We start from the raw sequence: 20,454 nt of genomic DNA, 5'->3' as shown, positions 1-20,454 counted from the left end.
CAAACCAAACTCATTCGGTACCTCTACATTCCAGAGCTGCCTTTCTCCTTGGTCGCCTCGTGTGTCGGCAGACTGTGACGAATCCTGGGGCCCCCGTACCGCAAAGCACCCTTTTGCCAAGGCGGCGCATGGTGGGTTAACGTCGTCGTCCTCGCTCGTTCTCCGAAGGGCGCCGCCACCCCGGATTGATCGATGCACCGGCAGCGGGCTGAAATAGCTGCAGGCCGATCCTAACAAGGCCAATACACGCTGTTTTTTTCTGCACCAAATAACACAGTGTGCTGCACTGATAACTTGTGATAAGCGCATGTGCACATCTTCTGTCAGACTGTAAGGCTTGGCAACCAATACAAATGCGGCATCGTGGCAAATACCGCTCACGTCACAAGTAAACAAAAATTTATAAAGTTTTAATTACCAATTTTAGCGGCAACATTGCATTTGCAAAATTGAAGACCGACATTCATATCTTGCCCAACAACTTCACAAAAATCGTCGTAGGTACTATGGCCCGCAGTATTCTGGTTGTGGGCAGCCCTGAACGAAAACGAAAATTAAATTGTGTCTCAGTGACGCTGATCTCCCCCCTATATTAGAAAAACGGAAAACGCCACCTGCCTCCCTGCTGCGCGGGCGCCAATGTTATGACAATTACGAGTTCTCTTTATTGTGATCAATAAAGCCTTGTTTTTATTTGCTGCTATTCGGACGAACGTGATTATCCTAGCTGCGGTACCACCAAAAGATTGGGAACAGAATAGAGCACGCTTCGCGTCCATTCTTGGCGTCACCATAAAAAAAAAAAGGACCTCGATGAAGCCCGTGCCAGCGAAACCCGTTGGTCGGCACTTGCAATGGAGAGGGTGAGGGATCAACCTCACTGGTCCACTATTTCATATTTATTTCGCTACTGCCATACTGGGCGCCGCCCGCAGTGCCAAAGTACTGTAGGTTGTAGCACCCAGATCGATTTTGTTTAAGAAGTTTTTGTTGAGTTAATAATAGGACTTTGAATCCTCAATTCTGGAACTAAAGTGCTTGCTGTATAAGTACTAATTAGGGGATTATTAAGGATATGGTTATTACTTAGCTGCCATATTTTTCACGCTACCGAGTTCCTAGTAATCACAGACACATAACTTCACAGAATATCCGGAAATATCCTTACAAAATTCACGTTTTCTTTTAATTCTGTGCAGCTGACACAGACACTATACCTATGACATGAAGTCACACAATAACAACAGTTTTCTGAAACTTTCGAGGGTAAGAAGGAAAGCGTGAAACATAACTTCAGGTTTCGCAGCGGCTTCTCGGAGCGAGCGGGAGAGGGGAAGTAAAAGCGAGCTGAACATCGCGGCGCCCGCGACTATATACAGCCTGTCGAGTCATACGCCGCCAAACTCTTCGGCCGCACCGAGTCTGAAGACGATCCAGAGAATCCCATTCGCGACTTTTGACGGCCGCACTTATGCAACGTCGCTCTCAACGAACACTTCACCGTAAACGAGAGCGCCGGGCGCGCTCGTTGAACGCCCTCTTCACTGCTGTCTTTGTTCGTCTTCGCTGCGCGGAAGAGGTACCCAAGAGCCTCAACGCCTTACTGTATGTTTAGCGACTCCTGCTCGAAGCATGAACGTACGGCACACCCCACATGAAACATTCCGCTAAGGCGAATAATTTAGCGACCATTTTTCGAATTAAATTTCTTAGCCCACACATTCGTGCGATTATTTCATGGGGTGTTGATAGAGCTGCAGCCGACAATTCTGCGGCGCAACGAATCGGGTACATGAGCTCGGGCTACTGGATACCGGAGCATTATTTGCCATTTCCGTCCAGTCAAGCCCGCGGAAAAAGTGGCGTCTTCAGGCATATGACACCCCCCTCCCGCTGGCCCCTTGCACCCGGGGCCCCCGGCCCCCCCTGTTGCTACGCCACTGGATGTGGGGATGCGTGACTCTCACGCCTCCCCTGAGATCTAGTTTTCCCGCATAGCTCGTCTCCTGCAGGGCGGCTTCGCCCGTCCCGTGACCTGGCGCCCGCGGCGGTCGGAGTGGTTGAAGCGCAGTGCGAGAGATGGCGCTAGTGTTGCGCTGCGGCGGGGTTTCTTGGGCGCCGGGAGACAGGCGCTTCGGCTCTTTCCCGGTGGGGCGGCGCACGGCGTGGACGTCCCGCGCGCGCGCGGCGACCCATGCTTCTGCGAGACCGCCTCGCGTGGCCGCCTTCGAACGCATGACCGTTGGCGTGACCGAACACGCGAACGACCAGGCGTTGGGATCCAGCATGGGGCGAACATATTCGCTCGCCATCCGGTCGCTCGGTGAGTCGGACTTCTAGATTTGTCGCACGCCCATCGGCATGTTTTGTGGATAGCAACTCGGCTAGCTGGCATTGATCTATGAAAGGTGCAATAAATGCCCTTGTGACTGTTTGCACTACTGTGTTGTCGTTCCTTTGTCCCAAGAGTACGGAGGAGAAACCCATATCTCCCACAACGTAGATACAATATCAGTGACGGTAGCCAGGTCCTCGATGGCCAATGCATTGATATAGTCCAGATGCCTTTGGGTATGTGTCGGATTCATTCATGGAAGCGTTGATGCATTGAGAAAGAGCAAGGACATCCTCTGTATACTAGGTATAGGGCTCGCTGAGTTGTTACATGAGTGTGTCGAGTGTCTTCTTCGTCAGGGCAGAATGAACAGCTAGAGAAGCAAAAACTTGTCGGAGCCACTGGTTGAAAGTACTCCAGTTGAAGTCTATCTCGTCGTTGAAAAACCAAGTCTCCACTATGCCTATGATATAGAAGGATACATGGCATAGCTTCAGCGCCTCATACCAATGGTTAACAGCACTCACCTGGTCATAGTTTTCGAGCTCCACATTTTCACCAAGAAGGCCAGTGAACAGATTGGGATTGGACTGGGGCCCACTGACGATCCAAGGAGAGGCCCACTGACAATCCAAGGAGAGGCTGCGGTATGCGTAGCCGAGATTGTAGATGTAGAAGTGTTGGATGGCTCATCCTGCAGCATGCTAGCAGACATTTGGCATGAACAGCGACCTGAGCGAAGCTCCAGGGGGTAGAGCGGGTGAGCAGAGGATGGGGGACTGAGGAGCAACTACCATCACTTCCCTCACTTGGAAAGGGCCAAAGATTTGCGCAGTTTCGTTGGCCTAGCTTCTTATTTTCGCCGATTCATGCGAGACTTTGCCTCAATAGCGGCACCTTAGCACAAATTACTCTGTTCTGGTGTTCCCTTTAAGTGGTTTACCGAATGCGAATCAGCCTTTACCCATCTAAAAAATGCCTGCACACTTGAACCAGTACTTCGTCATTTTGATAAAACTGCACCCACACTCGTACATACAGACGCTATTGGTTACGGCATAGGTGGTATTCTTCTACAGCGAGATAAGTCTTTACATGAGAGGGTCATCTCGTAAGCAAGCCGCATACTGACAAATGCTGAGAAGAATTATACCATCACCGAGCAGGAGTGTATAGCTGTCATTTGGTCAGTACAGAAGTTTCGACCTTATTTTCATGGCCGCCGTTTTACAACCATTACGGACCACCATGCCTTATGTTGGCTTTCCATGCTCAAGAACTTGTCTGGACGACTTGGTTGCTGGATTGTCTATCTGCAAGAATACGACTTCACTGTCATCTACAAGTCTGGCAAGAAGCACTAGAACACAGATGAGCTTTCTCACTACCTGCTTCCTATGGCACCATGCCGTGGTTCTGCTACTACCTTCCACAGCAAGCTTTCGGATGTCCTTCAGCACCAGTGTTGTCCTTAATCACTATTGACCAGATTCCTTCTGATGACCATGGATCGCTCATATCTCACTGACTCTTACTGTCAACGCATCCTAGACTGCCTTCAGAGAACTTCGCAGCTGCCCAACGCTCGCCTTCATTGACAACTGACGCAATTCAAGGTCAACAACTGCGTCCTGTACTGCCATGTCTATTACCCTGACAGTCAATGCTGGGTGCCTGTTCTGTCTTGCTCTCTTTACGCTCATGTTCTTCAGGCCTATCATGACGACATGACTGCTGGTCACCTTGGTTTCCAGAAAATGTACGACCGCATCAAAGGCAGCTTCTACTGGCCTGGCTTATCCACTAGTGTAGCGAGCTATGTGGCTTTCTGCGCCTTTTGTCAGCGCCGAAAGCACCCAACATCAGCTCAAAGTGGAGAGCTGCAACACCTCCCGTGTCCGTCGGCATCATTCGAAGCCGTTGGGCATTGACCTGTACAGTTCCCTTCCCGTGACTGTCACCCGTAATCGATAAATAGTGACATTGTCAACCACTTGACACGTTACGCCGAAACAGCTTGCGTGGATTTGGCGTGAGCTTCTGAAGTGGCTGCATTTATACATCAAGCATTAATCTTGTGCTATGGTGCTCCTCGTGTCATCCTGAACGACCGTGGAAAGGTATTCCTGTCACAAATTGTAGATGAATTGCTCCGAGCATCCGGCACCACCCGCAAAACAATCTCCAGTTAGAAGCCTCAAACCAATGGCCTGACTGAGTGCTTTCATCGCACGCTCTCCGACATGATAGCCATGTACATTCAACGAGAGCACATAAACTGGGATGCACTTTCGCCATTCATGACTTCTGCATATAATACTGCCGTACTACGCACAACTGTTTACTCGCCATTCTACTTTGTCTATGGCCGTTTGCCCTCTTCTTTCTTGACGTCTCTTTCTTCTCCACCCCTGTCACTCCAGCTGCATCCTATTGGGAACAATATATATCCCGCCTCCTCCATTGTCGCCAGCTCGCCCGCGTCGAACACTGAAGCAAGGCAAGATGATCAGAAGAACCTCTCTGACGCATCTCATCGCGCAGTGTTCTTCCACCCTTGCGATGAAGTTTCAGTTTCGGTTCATAGGCCCATACACAGTCTTAGAGCAGACTTCTGTTAATTATTGCATTCAATCTGTTGCTGTTCCAACTGACCACTGCTGTGGCATTGCCGAGATTCTCCGTGTCTCTCGTATGAAGCCTTTCACAAGTCGTTCGCCGTCCCTTTAAGTTGTGGCCTAGCTGGACGTTCGCATGCGGGAGAAATTAGTCTGGGCATTTCTTATGCACTTGATCATCTGCACATGATAATCATCACACCGGGTTCTTCGTCATCATCACTTGTGGGGACTGATCTTGAGATTGACCTGTGCCTGTAGTGTGATCGGTCCGCCACATCTTCGGGTCGTGTTAAAGGTTGTGTTAACTCTTACATCACACCCGCCGTGGTTGCTCAATGGCTATGGTGTTAGGCTGCTGAGCATGAGGCCGTGGGATCGAATCCCGGCCATGGCGGCTGCATTTCAATGGGGGCGAAGTGCGAAAACACTTGTGTACTTAGATTTAGGTGCACGTTAAAGAACCCCAGGTGGTCGAAATTTCTGGAGTCCTCCACTACGGCGTGCCTCATAATCAGAAAGTGGTTTTGGCACGTCAAACCCCATAATTTAATTTTTTTTAACTGTTACATCACAATATTGCTTTCTAAAAAATTTTTATCACTGACTCAAAGCACATGTCAAATTAATGATTGGCTGTAGAAGTTATGAGAATGCAAAAACTTTGCGACCGTGTGGGTGAAGTAGCACACTAAAGAGGTATGTTGATTAGCCACCAACTCACACAACTTTCTAAATTACTGAACTACATTTCTATTACAACAGGACCTTTTATATGTTCAAACAGCTTCTACCAGTATGACCATAGCACTGTGGCTACAGTTATGGTGGTATGCGTTTGCAAGGCAAGAGAGGCATCTTGGTATGGTGAGGTACAATGTGCACCCCAAGGAACTTGAGGCCATGTGCGGTTTCCTACAGCCATCTTCGACACATTTAAGACTGATTTGCCAGATTCTAAAAGTCGAGTTGTGGAGAGACAGGCAAGACATTTCAAGGATTCCTTGAGTGTAATGTGCTCCTTGCTTCATGCTTGGGATCACAAGAGACACTTTAAGGGAATGGTGCAAGGCGTCTGACAGATTGGCAGACTGGTTGTGGGACAACAAGAGACCAGACTTGCCTATGCTGAAGGAGATATCGGAAGAAAGAGTGGTCACCCAAGGAGACACTACCATTCCTGGAGACTACAAAAGCATTCTTGGATTCAGTCTGAAGTTCTGCTTTGAGCTGGCCTTCAATGCCACCTGAAGAAGTAACACTGGCCAAATCCATGACCCGTCAAGTGGCCAAAGAAGAGCACCCGCACTTTATTACTGAGTGCATTGATGTACTTTCCAGAGCGACAATCCCCAGCAGAAAAGAGCAACACATAAGGACTTTGGTGAACTTTGGCATGAGAAACAATTTACAGTTTTTTACTTTAGGTAAGGAAGGATGTTTTGTAGTTGTACCTGAAGGGCTGTTCTAAGAAAAGGCAATGTCAGTGGTAAAAAGGAATTTCATCCATGCTGAGGTTAAGTCTAGCAACATTGTGGATAAAGTTGTCGCTTTACTGACAAGCAACAATTTTCAGCAACTTGCTTCAGCAATTAAATGCTCATGCAACGTGCACCTAAAAGTGGATCTCTTTTTTTCGGCCAAGACACATAAGACTGATGTCCCGTTCTGAGCCATAGTATCAGAAAGGGACTCATGGAAGTTGGTTGTATCAACGTATCTACAAAGCTGCCTGATGACCTTGAAGGTTTCTGATCGGTTCATTTTAGCAAACACTGTAGCATGAGTATCATATTTGAGTACCTCTAACCCTGGAAAGTGGGAGTGCTTCAGCGTACATGTACACGATTTGTATTATAACTTTCTGCATGGTCCCTTGATATAGTGTTATGCATTGTATAATGGAAGACAATGTTCAGATAGAATTTGTCAACAAATGTGGCATATCATCTGATGACTTTCTAGAATTATTAACCTTTTACCTTGAGTTCACTTTCGTACAGTGGAATAGAGTTACATACAGGCAGAAGTCTGGTACCTGTTTAGGTTCAAAGGTTGCTCTGCTACTTAGCACAATTGTTCTACATAAAATTGACAAGGAAATTGATTCAAACCTTAATGGCATTGCACTAAGGGTGTTACACTATGTGGATGATTTCTTGGCAATAATTGGACACTGTTCTTTGAACAAAAGGGTGGTAGAGGTTTTAAAAGTGTTCAAGAACAGCCAAGAGCTGGATTTCACTGTTGAGTTGCAAAAGAATGGCAAGCTGCAGTTTTAGGTTGTGGCATTAACTACTGCACCAGGCTACATTCGCCATTCATGCAGTCCTCAATCAAAGAAGCCCTTGCTTAGCTGCAATTCGAGAGACTGAAAAGTAATAAAAAATGATATAGCTTTGTAAACAAAAATAGTAAGTTCTCTACCGTGGACTCAGCTAGCTAACCGCGCACTTGGCTAAAACACTAGCTCTGGCCGACAGCGGCCCGCGAATATGCCACTGTGGGCCAGAAAACACGACGCAAAGTAAGGCACACGCGTACACTCGCCCCGAGTGGCGCCCACGCAAAAAGGGCGCCTTGCGAACTTGGGGGAGCAAACAGACACACAACCTTTCTCTTTGAAACGCAACTTTACCCTCCCGACACAGGCTACTGTACACCGCCAGGGTCGTAAAACGCGGGACTCGAGGGGGGGGGGGTTCGAACCAGGGGTGGCGGTGAGGCTGCAGGCCTCGAGCCCGCCGCTTGTGGGATTGTCTCCTCAATGTCTTCGAGGTAACCCGGTTTCCGAGAAAAACAGGGCCTGGTAGTGACGGCGCCGTGTTCGTTGCTTACACTCGACCATCCTGCACGATCTCGTCCCGAGAGAGTGTCATCAGTCCGACTCGCTTCCGCACTCGCTGTCCGACACCAATTTAAATTGTTTCATCTGGCTTGCAAGGGTGGTCGGGACGTGGTCTGGCCGCGTCCATCCCTTCTATATTCGTAGGTTCGAGATGCGATATGTGTCTGCAGGCAGCACCTCTGTAACAATCTACGGGCCTCTGTGTTTAGGTTGCGTCTTCGGGGGCTGTCCTGTGTCCTTAACTATTTGTGGCCACGGAGGCGGCTGTAGTCGATAACCCTCTTGTATGCGCAATCCTTTCTTCTGCGCGTGAAGAACAGGGCTGCTGTACTGGGCAGTACTGTCACCGATTAATCCACATGATTTCAGCTTATCAGTAATGTCCTTCAGTGCCCGCCTTTCATAGTAAGAGCTGCGGCATGGTGGCTGGAAAACCGGCTTGCTTCCAGGGAGCTCCACAATTTTCATTTCAGCGATGCCGATGCACACCAGTTCTTCGATTTGCACTGCGCAGCAATTATAAGGCTTGTTAGGCAACACGCAGGGCTGTGTTTTCTCCTCCCCATAGATGATCGAGCCAACATTAATATCACCTCGGCTTATTAATTGCAGCGCATGGGCCTCCTCATTGGCGGTCAGTAAAACTTGCTCTGGCATGTTGCAAGGAGCGGGTGGACACTTGAGTATTTGACCTTCTTTCATGTGCAACTTGACGTCGCTGTAGTTCGCAACCAGGTCACTGAATACATCAGGCTCGTCAAGAGAAGGCGTTCCCGACACAGAATCGTCCGAGGGGCAGCCTCAACGCTTTAGTGACACTTGACGACCTCTCTCGGTCTTTCCAATGCTGCAACAAGACCTGTCAGCTCTTGTGCTTCCCTCTGGTTTAGCAAATGGGCACACCCACCACTACGGACCATAAGCAAATCGGGCAAGTCAATCACATCCGTACCAATGATGACGTCCGGTCCAACAAAGGCGTCGTCGCTGACTATGTAAAAGTGGACGGCGGGAAGATCAACATCATCGACGCGCACCTTTGTCTAGTTCACTGAGGGATGACTGCTGTCCACCCACTCTGTGTATGGCCGTTCCGGGAGGTGCTGTAAGCTCCCTGTTCAGCTGCACGGCATGCGTCAGCTTGATCAAGCTCACATCGGCACCCGTATCGAGAAGAGTGACCATCCATTTGGCGTCAATGCAAACGCTTTTGTACACTCTTTTCGAAGGCGTGGTGCATACAGTATTGGTCACATTCTCTGAGCGGCCCTGATTCGGACAAAATTTCGCGCTGTGCCCATCGCAATTACACTTCGTACAGTGAAGTAGGCGCCGTAGCTCAGAACACTGACGCGACAGGTGGCCCGTTTTTTGGCAGTTGTAACAACGTACTCTGTCCGCGTGTCGCACTCCTTCTCACACGGTGCTGCTGTGTACAGCATCGTCTACTTGTGTTGACGAAGGAAATGGCTGGTGGTCACTGCTCAGTCACCTTCGGCTGCCGAATCTTTGTGCCGATGGGAATTGTTTTTCGCGGCTTTCTGTAAAATTTTGATAGGCTTTGATGGCTCGAAGCAACTCGTTCACACTTCTGTAGCTTCTGTCCTGCAGCGCGAAACTAATTTCAGTCGACCAGAGGCATCTGACAATCTCGGTAATTGTGTCCGGCAGACTTGGCTTGACCCTGGCGCACATTCGTTCCTTTTCTCGAACGTACTTCGCCACCTCCTCGCCACGACTCTGAACTCGTTCGGCCATTCTTCTCCATAAATCCTGGAAGCTTTCTTCAGTCACGAAGGCTGATTTAAATGCAGTTAGGAACTCTTGCCATGACTGATGCCTTGTTGCTGACGAGATTAGTCAATCCTTAGCGGGGCTCTGCACCTTGAGGTGAATTGCAGTTAGGCGTTGTTGTTCAGACCAGTTGGCTAAGTTCGCAACGCGCGAAAATGTTTCCAGCCAATCTTCGGCACTGATTTGGGCGCTGTCTCCGTTAAAGCTTGGGATTGCGGTAGAGGGGTCCGGACTCGCATGAACAGTTGTCGCTGTCGAGGGCGCATTCATCCTCTCCATCATGCGGCCCATTGCAGAGAAGGCCTCGGTGAGCTGTCCCAAGATGGCGTTGCTCGGGCCTGAATCTGGCTGGAACGACGGTGTTGAGGAAGCAGAGGTAGAGCCGCCGAGCTCCCGAATCTCCTCCTGCAGTCACGAAAGCTGGGCGACTTTTTCTTGGAGCTGGTCTGTTGCGCCACGATCATTGCATTGCCTGCTGTCTCGTTGGAGCTCGGTGGCGCTCGTCGCCTCTTCAGCAGCGCGTGACTGTGCAGCAAGACTTGTGTTGTACGGATGTTCGCCGTCCTGGCTCATCTTGACAGGCTTCTTGGGAATATCCCACTTCTGAGTGTAAATAAAAATAGTAAGTTCTCTACCGTGGACTCAGCTAGCTAACCGCGCACTTGGCTAAAACACTGGCTCTGGCTGACAGCGGCCCGCGAATATGCCACTGTGGGCCAGAAAACACGACGCAAAGTAAGGCACACGCGTACACTTGCCCCGAGTGGCTCCCACGCAAAAAGGGCGCCTCGCGAACTTGGGGGAGCAAACAGACACACAACCTTTCTCTTTGAAACCCAACTTTACTCTCCCGACACAGGCTACTGTACACTGCCAGGGTCGTAAAACGCGGGACTCGAGGCGGACGGAGATGCCTGCGATCAGTGAAGGGGGGTCGAACCAGGGGTGGCGGCGGGGCTGCAGGCCTGCAGCCCGCCGCTTGCGGGATTGTCTCCTCAATGTGTTCGAGGCACCTCGGTTTCCGAGAAAAACAGGGCCTGGTAGTGACGCTGCCGTGTTCGTTGCTTACAGCTGTTTCATGTCTGCATGTGGCCTTGACAGTCTTGCCCAGAAAAAAATAAATGATAGTTTCAATAAACAAGCTATCAGGCCCTAGAATGCAGGATACAAAAAACATATGCATTGCAGATCAGCCTATAAGTTGGTTCATTATGGGCGCTATGACTTTCGGAAGGAGCATAATAAAAAAGAGAATCACAGCAGCAAAAGCTTGTGTCAATACCATGCACACAAGATTGCACATAACCTAAAAAATGTGAGTAGCAGGTGCAATCTAGAAGTAGTTTTTTCGGCACCAAACAAACTCGGTAAAATATGTGTCGGGCTGAATTGTAAAATTTCATCAACAAAAACGGTAAATAGGTTCAAGTGTATGGTTAATCATGTGGTGGCATTTGTCAAGTGTAGATTGTCCATTTCACAGTCAAATCTTGATATAACGAATCACATGGGACCGCCAAAAATCTTTCATTATATTGAAATATCATTGTAAGAAAAAACTTGCGGTTACAAGCCAGTGGACAAACCTAGCAAGGAAAATGACGTACGTTCGCAGTAGACGCATGTGCACACAAGCATACTCTCAAATAAAAATGTTCGCACGGAAGAAACAGAATAAGGCACGGGGAAAGCTGCATCGATACCCAAATGCAGAAAATCTTTATTTCAAACACATCAAATCAAAGGGGAGGCTAATGTGGCGGCAGGCTAGGAGAGCTAGCTGGGAGAGGTTTGTCTCCAACATAAATTCTTACATGCAGGAGACGAAAGTTTGGAATGGCCTCAGAAGGTTGAAGGGGCAGCAAATCCACTCGTTGGATTTGGTCGATGACCAAGGGAGTAGCTTGGAAGCTCAGGCTGACGCCCTAGGAAAACACTTCGAGTGTGTATCAAGCTCCATACATGACTCAAAATCATTCCTTAAACACAAAGAACTAGTGGAACTTGAACTACTTGAGCGTAAATACCGACTAAATGAACCATACAACCGCCCATTTAATATGGCCGAGCTGAGAGCTGCCCTGAGCGTATGCAGGAGCTCTGCACCAGGAGCTGACCTAATCATGTATGGCTTGATTACAAACTTCCACAGTGATAACACTGATAACACTTCTTGCACTTTTTAACTCCATCTGGGCTGCCGGATACCTGCCATCCTCATGGAAGGAAGCTATTGTTATCCCAATTTTGAAACAAAGTAAAGATCCATCTGACATATCAAGTTATCGTCTGATAGCTCTCACAAGCTGCGTCTGTAAGGTCTTTGAAAAAATGATAAATCGTCACCTTGTGCATTTCCTCAAATTTAACAATATACTTGACCCTTTTCAGTGCGGCTTCAGAAAGAGTTGGTCCTAAACTGATCATCTCATGTGCATTGAGGGAAATATCCTAGATGCGTTTGTTCATAAACAGTTTTTCTTACCGGTATTCCTCAATGTGGAGAAGGCGTATGACACTATGTGGCATTATGGGATCTTGCGAGACTTGTCGGGAATGGGCATCCATAAAGATATGCTAAACAAATAGAAAGCTATTTGTCCAATTGCACCTTCCACGTGAAAATCGGCAATGTATTGTCGCGCCAGTATATACAAGAAATTGGTGTACCTCAGGGAGGCGTGCTCAGCTGCATGCTCTTTATCGTCAAGATGAACACACTCAGCACTTCATTACCACCAGCTCTATTTTAATCTGTCTACATAGACGTCGTACAGATAGGTTTCAAATCCTGTAACCTTGCAGTGTGCGAGAGACAAGTAGAGCAGGGCTTGAACAAGATATATAAGTGGGCAGATGGAAACAGGTTTAAAGTTAACCCCTACAAAAGTTCATGTGTTCTTTTCACAAAAAAGAGAGACATGGTTCTGAGTGTAAACACTTCTGAGTGTAAACAAAAATAGTAAGTTCTCTACTGCGGACTCAGCTAGCTAACCGTGCACTTGGCTAAAACACTAGCTCTGGCCGGCAGCGGCCCGCGAATATGCCACTGTGGGCCAGAAAGCACGACGCAAAGTAAGGCACATGCGTACACTCGCCCCGAGCGGCTCCCACGCAAAAAGGGGCTCCCACATGGTTCCAGATTCAAGTTTAGAACTGTATGGAGAAGAAATACCTGTGCACAAAGAACACAAGCTTTTAGGCATAATACTCTATGCGAAACTGACTTTCATGCCACACATAAGATATCTCAAGGCAAAATGCTTGAAAACAATGAACCTACTGAAAATTTTATCACACACAACATGGGGCAGTGACCAAAAGTGTTTAATGAACCTCTACACAAACCTCATCCGATCACAACTGGATTACGGTACCGTGCCAAATCACTCTGCCTTCATAACAAGCCCGATTGAAAGTCTATACGTAGAGTCAAAGGAGAGGTCACTTAATCTGCAAAGAACATACACTAGCTTCACATGCATTCTATATGTTTACTGCAACCGCGAACACCCTTGTTATACTACAGTTAATGATATCTCGTATGCTACACTTTTTTACAGTCGACCCTCTGTGAGACAGCCTTTCTCACTGCGTGTGAGGGAACTGAGCGAAGAAATGGATGTCCCACTTCTCGAACATTGCCTAATGCCTCCAGCCAAGCTGTTGCCACCTTGGGAGTGGCAAGTAGTACGATGTGACATATCTTTTCTATAAGTCTCAAAGTGTGCTCCAGAGGTCGAAATACGAATGTATTTCTTGGAGCTTCAGTCGAAGTACTCCTGCTCTGAATACTACACCAACGCGTAATCACATACTGGTGTATGGTATGCAGCAATTGGTCCATCTTTCTCTGAGTCGAATATTTTACATCCAGAAATGAGTATCTTCATGGCTGAGGCGTATGCAGTTTTGTCCTCTGTTAAACAAATCAGGAAAACAGACACAAAAAGCTGTTATATTTACTGACTCGTTAAGTGACGTCAGATCCCTAATGTCCTTCACTAAACACAAAAATCCCATGCTTAATTGTCTTTATTCACTTCTGTGCACAATGTATATATCTAACCAGCAAATCACAATATGCTGGGTACCTGGTCATAGAGGTATTGAAGGCAATATGTTTGCAGACGAAACTGCCGCATCAATGGTCACTAAAGCCACCAACATCTCTGTAGCTGTCCCTGCCATAGTCTTGAAATATCTTTTGCGGAAAAGCTTAGGAGCTATTGGAATCGCTTATGGGACACTCAAACGTCCAATAAGCTGCACATCACAAAACCACAGTTATGGAACTGGCCACCCATATCAAAAATAAGACGAACCGAGGTTACCATATGCTGACTGAGAATCGGCCACACATATGGTACACACTTGTACTTGCTGGCTGGTGATGAGCCACCTACCTGTAGTAAATGTGGCTGACGGTCCTGCACATGTTGCTGGAATGTGGTGAATTAGAGGCCCTTAGGAAAAAACACTTCCGTTTACTTCACCATCAACAAGTCCCATTACACCCAGCAATGTTTCTTAGCAACAACCCGCTCTTTGATTTTAAATCAACATTAGCTTTTTTAAAGGATGCAAGTATGCTCCAGGTTATCTACCCAAATGATCCGTAGTGCAGCCTCTTATCAGAGACTTCTGTTGCAATAGTAGTATTAGAGCATGTGCCTCCCGGTTCTTTCCCGGACCCGGGAAAGGCTTTAGTACTATTTCCATACTTATATGTATATCTATCTCATCACACTGTAAAGTGTTTTTAGAATCATAGAATACCTCGCTTGTCATTGTCATCTTTCTATCACATATTTATTTTACGCACTTACACACTGACTGATTTTAGGCCCCTTTACAGCCACAGTACATCCCAGACTTCATCAACCATTGTTAACTCACTGTATGATGTGTTTGATGCCCTTTGGCCAGAACTGGCTCTTGTGCCATTAAAACCCAATCATCAATCAACCAAATAAAAATGTTTCACTCACTTCAAAGCTGCTTTATTTGAAGAAATCAGCGATTTTCTACTGGCGCATGCAGCATGCACGACCAATTAAAAATGTGTCTGCATCTTCCACTTTGCGCAATACCTCATCGGGTATGTCATTGCACCGAGCGATGAAAGTGCGAACTTTGTTCATGTGCAATAGAACATCAATGTTCGACACAATCTCCTCTTCTGTGTTCAGTGACCCACAGTCGTCTTCCTTCAGGTCATCATCACTGGAGACATGAACGCAGTAAACAATCTCTTCGGTTGTCAGGTCCACTGCCATTAGTGCTGTGCTGTTGCTCTCCACGTAGTCGTCGAAGGAAGAGACAGTGGGCAACACTTCCACAACCTTACTCCACAGATCTCCTGGGTTGTCGGTCACCTCCAGGTCATCTTTAAGCTGCACAGGCACTTTGACAAGTCCTGCTTTTCACCAGCAGTTGCTAATGGCCAACACCTTCAAGTTCCACCAAGCTCCTGTGAGCATTTCTGCTGCCTGACGAATAATGATTGTAGTCTGCTGCTTTAGGCAGAGGTGGATAATCAACCCCTGCACAAGGCACTTACGAAATTCTGCTTTCACATTCTTTTTAATGCCCTGGTCTAGGGGTTGCAGCAAGGACGTGTTGTTTGGCGACAGAAACTCCAAGCGAACGTGCATCAAGCGAACATTCACAATGTGAGCAGAGCAGTTGTCGACAACCAGTAGAATTCTTCGGTCATCCCTCCTAATTTAGTTGTAGAGTTTGATGAGCTACTCGGAAAAGAGCTCTCTGGTCATCCAGGCTCATTTGTTGGTGCGGTAGTCGTACGGTAATGACATGACGTTTTTCATGCAGCGAGGCTTCGCATACTTGCCGATGACGAGTGGCTTAATTTTCTTTGTGCCTGTTGCATTGCAGCAGAGCAGGACTGTCACCCAAAGATGTGACTTCTTCCCTCCTTTTCAATGCTGCCCTTTGAAGTGCATCTTCCTGTCTGGCAGGAGCTGATAAAAACGTGCAGTCTCATCCGCATTGAAAATATCGTCTTCAGAGTACGATTCAGCCACCTCTAGGAAATTATCATTGTGCCAGAAATCCACGCCTCCTCTGTCAGCAGCCTTTTCCTCGCCCGAGACTACCTGCCAAGTTATTCCGTTCCATTGGTGGAAACGAGAAAGCCAACCTGCACTGGCCTCGAACCCAGTTACTTCAAGTGCATCGGCAAATTCGCTGGCTTTTTCTTGGAGCAATGGACCAGACACGGGAATGTTTTGCAGTCTGGCATCCTTGAACCATGTGAGAACAGCTTGGGCTACATATTGAAAGTTTCCCAATCACAGCCATTTCCTCGTAGGGTCGAGTTGCGATTCCCAGTGAAGCTTGACAATCTTGTCTCAGTCTTTCGAAATGGTTGTGACAGTCGATGGGGCAATGCCATGCTGTCTGGACACGTCGATTTGCTTTTTCCCTGTGTTGATTTCATGCAATACGTCCAATTTGTCCCGCAGTGAAAACTGCTTTCACTTCTTCTTGGTGCCGTCGCTAGCTGCATTGATCGTTGGATCTCGCACAAACATCGCCAAATCTTTGTCGTGAAGTTCTTGGTGAAGTCTGTGATGAAGCAGTTGGCACTCGACATAGCGATGACGATAGCTACTGTGACATGGTGATGATGTCACAGTAGCTAACATGGTGATGTATCACAGTAGCTACAGGAGGTATTCAAGAGACCTGGATTGGGAAGAATTGGGGATAAAAGTTAATGGAGAATACCTTAGTAACTTGCGATTCGCTGATGATATTGCCTTGCTTAGTAACTCAGGGGACCAATTGCAATGCATGCTCACTGACCTGGAGAGGCAAAGCAGATGAGTGGGTCTAAAAATTAATCAGCAGAAAACTAAAGTAATGTTTAACAGTCTCGGAAGAGAACAGCAATTTACAATAGGCAGCGAGGCACTGGAAGTGGTAAGGGAATACATCTACTTAGGGCAGGTAGTGACGGCGGATCCGGATCATGAGACGGAAATAATCAGAAGAATAAGAATGCACTGGGCAGGCATTCTCAGATCATGAACAGCAGGTTGCCATTATCCCTCAAGAGAAAAGTGTATAATAGCTATATCTTACCAGTACTCACCTACGGGGCAGGAACCTGGAGGCTTACGAAAAGGGTTCTACTTAAATTGAGGACAACGCAATGAGCTATGGAAAGAAGAATGATGGGTGTAACGTTAAGGGATAAGAAAAGAGCAGATTGGGTGAGGGAACAAACGTGAGTTAATGATATCTTAGTTTAAATCAAGAAAAAGAAATAGGCATGGGCAGGACATGTAATGAGGAGGGACGATAACCGATGGTCATTAAGGGTTACGGACTGGATTCCAAGGGAAGGCAGGCGGTGGGAGAAAGTTAGGTGGGCGGATGAGATTAAAAAGTTTGCAGGGACGACGTGGCCACCATTAGTACATGACCGGGGTTGTTGGAGAAGTATGGGAGAGGCCTTTGCCCTGCAGTGGGCACAACCAGGCTGATGATGATGATGATGGTGATGATAGCTACTGCATTCGCGGTTTCTGTTTCACGTGAGAGTTGTGGCGCTGTTACTTTTAGTATAATTCGTAATACCGATGTTCCTCGAATATAAAGGGGAAAATAAACTATGTGCGTTATTCTGAAATATGCACAGTATTGAAATTCGTAGTTCTGAAATATTTTGACATTGGAATTATAGGCAATCTGGTGGAGATTTTAAAAATATTCGTAAATTTGAGAAATTATTTAATGTGGGTTTCGTAGTAACGGAATTCGACTGTATACTGTTTAGCCTTATCTTGTGGAAAGTATACTACATCGGCCAAATTGGTTGGCTTGTGAACACGACTTTTGAAACACAAAAGGTCACTGGGGGAAACATTCATTTTTATCTTAAAGGGCGTTGTTCACAATCTGGGTGCTTGCTGCCTTTCAGTGACACTACAGTTCTTTCTTACCATAAGGATCAGCTGACCAGGGAAACTATTGAAGTCTTTTACGTTAACAAAAGTGTTGGAACAGCCAACCATCCGTTCTACGGAGCCATTGTGAGGTCACCTTTTTGGAGGAGCAGTAGAATAAATTTGTTAATAGAGGTGATAGGTTGAAACAATTAGAGCACACCATGTTAGGTGTGTTGCTGATCTTTGACGCCAGAGTTTGCATTGGTATATAATCTTGTTTTACCACGCTTTGATGCCCGAGGATGCGCAGGTTTATAAATATGAAGTATTTGTTCTGGGGATAAAGTAGTTGCGAGTGCAGTGAGTGTTGTGTTTTCTTCTGTTCTCGCCGCTTTGTTTTGTTCAGTGCACTGCTTCACCCACATAGTATGATGATTACTCCTAATGCTAATGCATTAAAAAACAATAAACAAATGCTTACTATGTCAATACGCTTCTATTTACAAAATGAATTGGCATATCCTGTTTCTACTGTGCACAAAAGCAGTGCAGGAGCTGCAATTCTTGTCATCTCATGACTGATAAATGCTTGCAGTGGTGAAGGCCTCGAAACTTCCTTCACAGCGTGGTTCCGGCGCACATCTTCATCTGAGAGATACTTTTCACTAGCACGCACACATCCCAATTATCTTTTTGCCACTGAGCTGGTCATCAACAGATCATCCGTCCATTGTAATGTAGCTGGCGTTTGTCATTGACAGCTTCCGCTGTGTTTGTAATCTCATGCTCGAAGTCATTCCACTTTGTCATAGTGAAAACTACTGCTTTTCGCAACCACGGCCACTGTTGATACCGTCATGGACAGTGACCGTGCACTTCTGAAGGCATGCGGCGGATGCACGCGTCAAGTTAAAGTTGCAACCGCTGCGCACGAAACTGCAGCTGCTGTCGACGTGCTTATGGACGGGAACCATGTCCTGAAGGAGTGAAGCTTTACTGTTTGTGGCAACCACTGTGGACAAAGCCAGGGTCACTACTGACGTGGTAGTGAATGACCACTGCATATTTATGAAGGCATGCAGCCGACACAGTGTTATGCATGGCAGTAAATGCAATAATAAAGGCCATAAAGGCACAAATAGGCACTAAATGTTCCAGCATTCCCATCGTTTACATATATGGGTTATATGTATATGTATATTATATGTATATATATATGGGTTATATATAGGTTTACATATATGATTTACATATGGGTTCCACAGATGACTTTGGTGATGTGGACTCTTTGTTTCAGTTTGACGATAGTGCCATTTTTGCTCTTTCTTGCCTTGCACATTTGCAGAGCCCCGTGCTTGCCGAGTGGATAATTCACCAGTGTGCGACTAAATACGTCCGAATTAATGGGAACTTGATTCCATTAAGTAATGCCTATGCCTGCCAGGACCAGAAGACTAATCCAAATTATCCAATTTCCCCAATTAATGAGGATCAAGTTAATGAGGTTTTGCTGTACTATAAGCTACATTTACTGCTAAGTATTACATCAGTGCGAATTTCAAGCGCAAATAGGCTGTCATGGTGAGTCGACAGTGCTGGCAATGTGAGGAAGTACCAGATACTAAGCGAGCAAGCATTCATTCCCATTTGCTTGTGACATACTCAAATTTTTTTCTAAAGGAACATACATTTGACAATGATGCTAATCCATGTGACCATCACTCTTGACTTGATCAGTGTCCACAACTTCATCATCATGAGCTGTCATATACATATAACTTAGAACATCAGGGATGTAGTGTCTGTTATACAGGGATGTACTGTTTTGAAGCATACATGAGCATGATAGGGCATTTTGAATATGTTGTAACCAGGGAAATGATGTCATTAACAAGCTGAGTGGGCTTGGCAAGCACGTCATGCCCACTTCCGCAATGTGACACCAATGCTTCGCTGTTATTTGGCGTCTCAGTGTTGCACCATTGGGGGAGTGAAATGTGAATTCATAGCTGCGGAAATTTAATTCAAGGGAAACTCTCATTTTACTCACATTTTGAAGTTTCTGCATTACACTTACATTTCTATGAATTGTTTACCATGATTCCTTTTTCTCTTATTGTTTTGACAGGCTAAGAATATATCTAAACCAAAAAAGGTGGCCTTAAAGAAGTGTTGCAGGGCTCCTTTGAAAAAACCATCAATTGTAATTGAGTTTGTGTTGATTAAAACACGTGACGGATAACTCAGTGGTGCTCACTGTTTTATTTATATCACGTCACAGGCAAGCGCGGCAGCCAAGCAGCCAGCGTAAGGAGTTCCACGTGTTTTTTGTGCCCCGCAAGAGCCAGCCGTGTGTCCGCCAATTGGAGGTGAGCCTGTTTGTGCTTGTCGGCACGTTGAGAAAGGGTGCTCACAGAAAGATGCAGCATTTATGGCATGAGGACCCAACCAAGTGCAAATAAATTGGGTTCTTAGTTGCGTAATATTTCTTGCTGTAGGTGTTGCTTTAGTCCAAATATTCACGCTTGTTATAATAAACTAACCGCTCTTAGTCAGAAGCAGAAATATTTGGGGTTAATTTTAGAATCAGTTTACTTATGGCAGTAGTGAAGCAAGAATAACAAAAGATGCATATACAGAAGAAGTTCCCAGAGCAAGAACTTGTGCATCATGAGAAGAATCATTTAACTAAGAATGACGTTGACCACATGTGAAATTTCTAGCTATAATATACTAGTAAGATATACTAGGAAGAAGTTTAATTGGACTAGAGGAAGACGAAGTCTAGCTGTTGCCTGAACACCATATACCTCAGTTGTAAATATACATTATTTTATAAGCCTGCTTTCTTCCTGCAACATTTTGGTGGAGGTGTTGGGTAACAAAGGTCTGTTGGTACTGAGGAAGAATTCAGAGGTCAAAGAAGAAACCTCAAATTCT

At 46.4% G+C, this 20,454-nt stretch overlaps 1 protein-coding gene across 6 annotated transcripts in view; it reads left to right on the top strand.

Moving 5' to 3' along the window:
- Positions 1–20,454, top strand: part of car (vacuolar protein sorting-associated protein 33A) — a 217,046-nt gene that overhangs the window by 29,467 nt on the left and 167,125 nt on the right. For all 6 annotated transcript variants that reach the window (XM_055072631.2, XM_072287439.1, XM_050182950.3 and 3 more), the window contains one exon: positions 19,796–19,883. In XM_055072631.2, coding sequence (XP_054928606.2) covers positions 19,796–19,883 — 88 coding nt within the window. The remainder of the gene's footprint in view (positions 1–19,795; positions 19,884–20,454) is intronic.

Source organism: Dermacentor andersoni, chromosome 3 (assembly GCF_023375885.2).
Source record: "Dermacentor andersoni chromosome 3, qqDerAnde1_hic_scaffold, whole genome shotgun sequence".
Classification (NCBI taxonomy): Eukaryota; Metazoa; Arthropoda; class Arachnida; order Ixodida; family Ixodidae; genus Dermacentor; species Dermacentor andersoni.
Note: the sequence above shows the minus strand (reverse complement) of the source record. Positions and strands in the feature narration are given on the sequence as shown.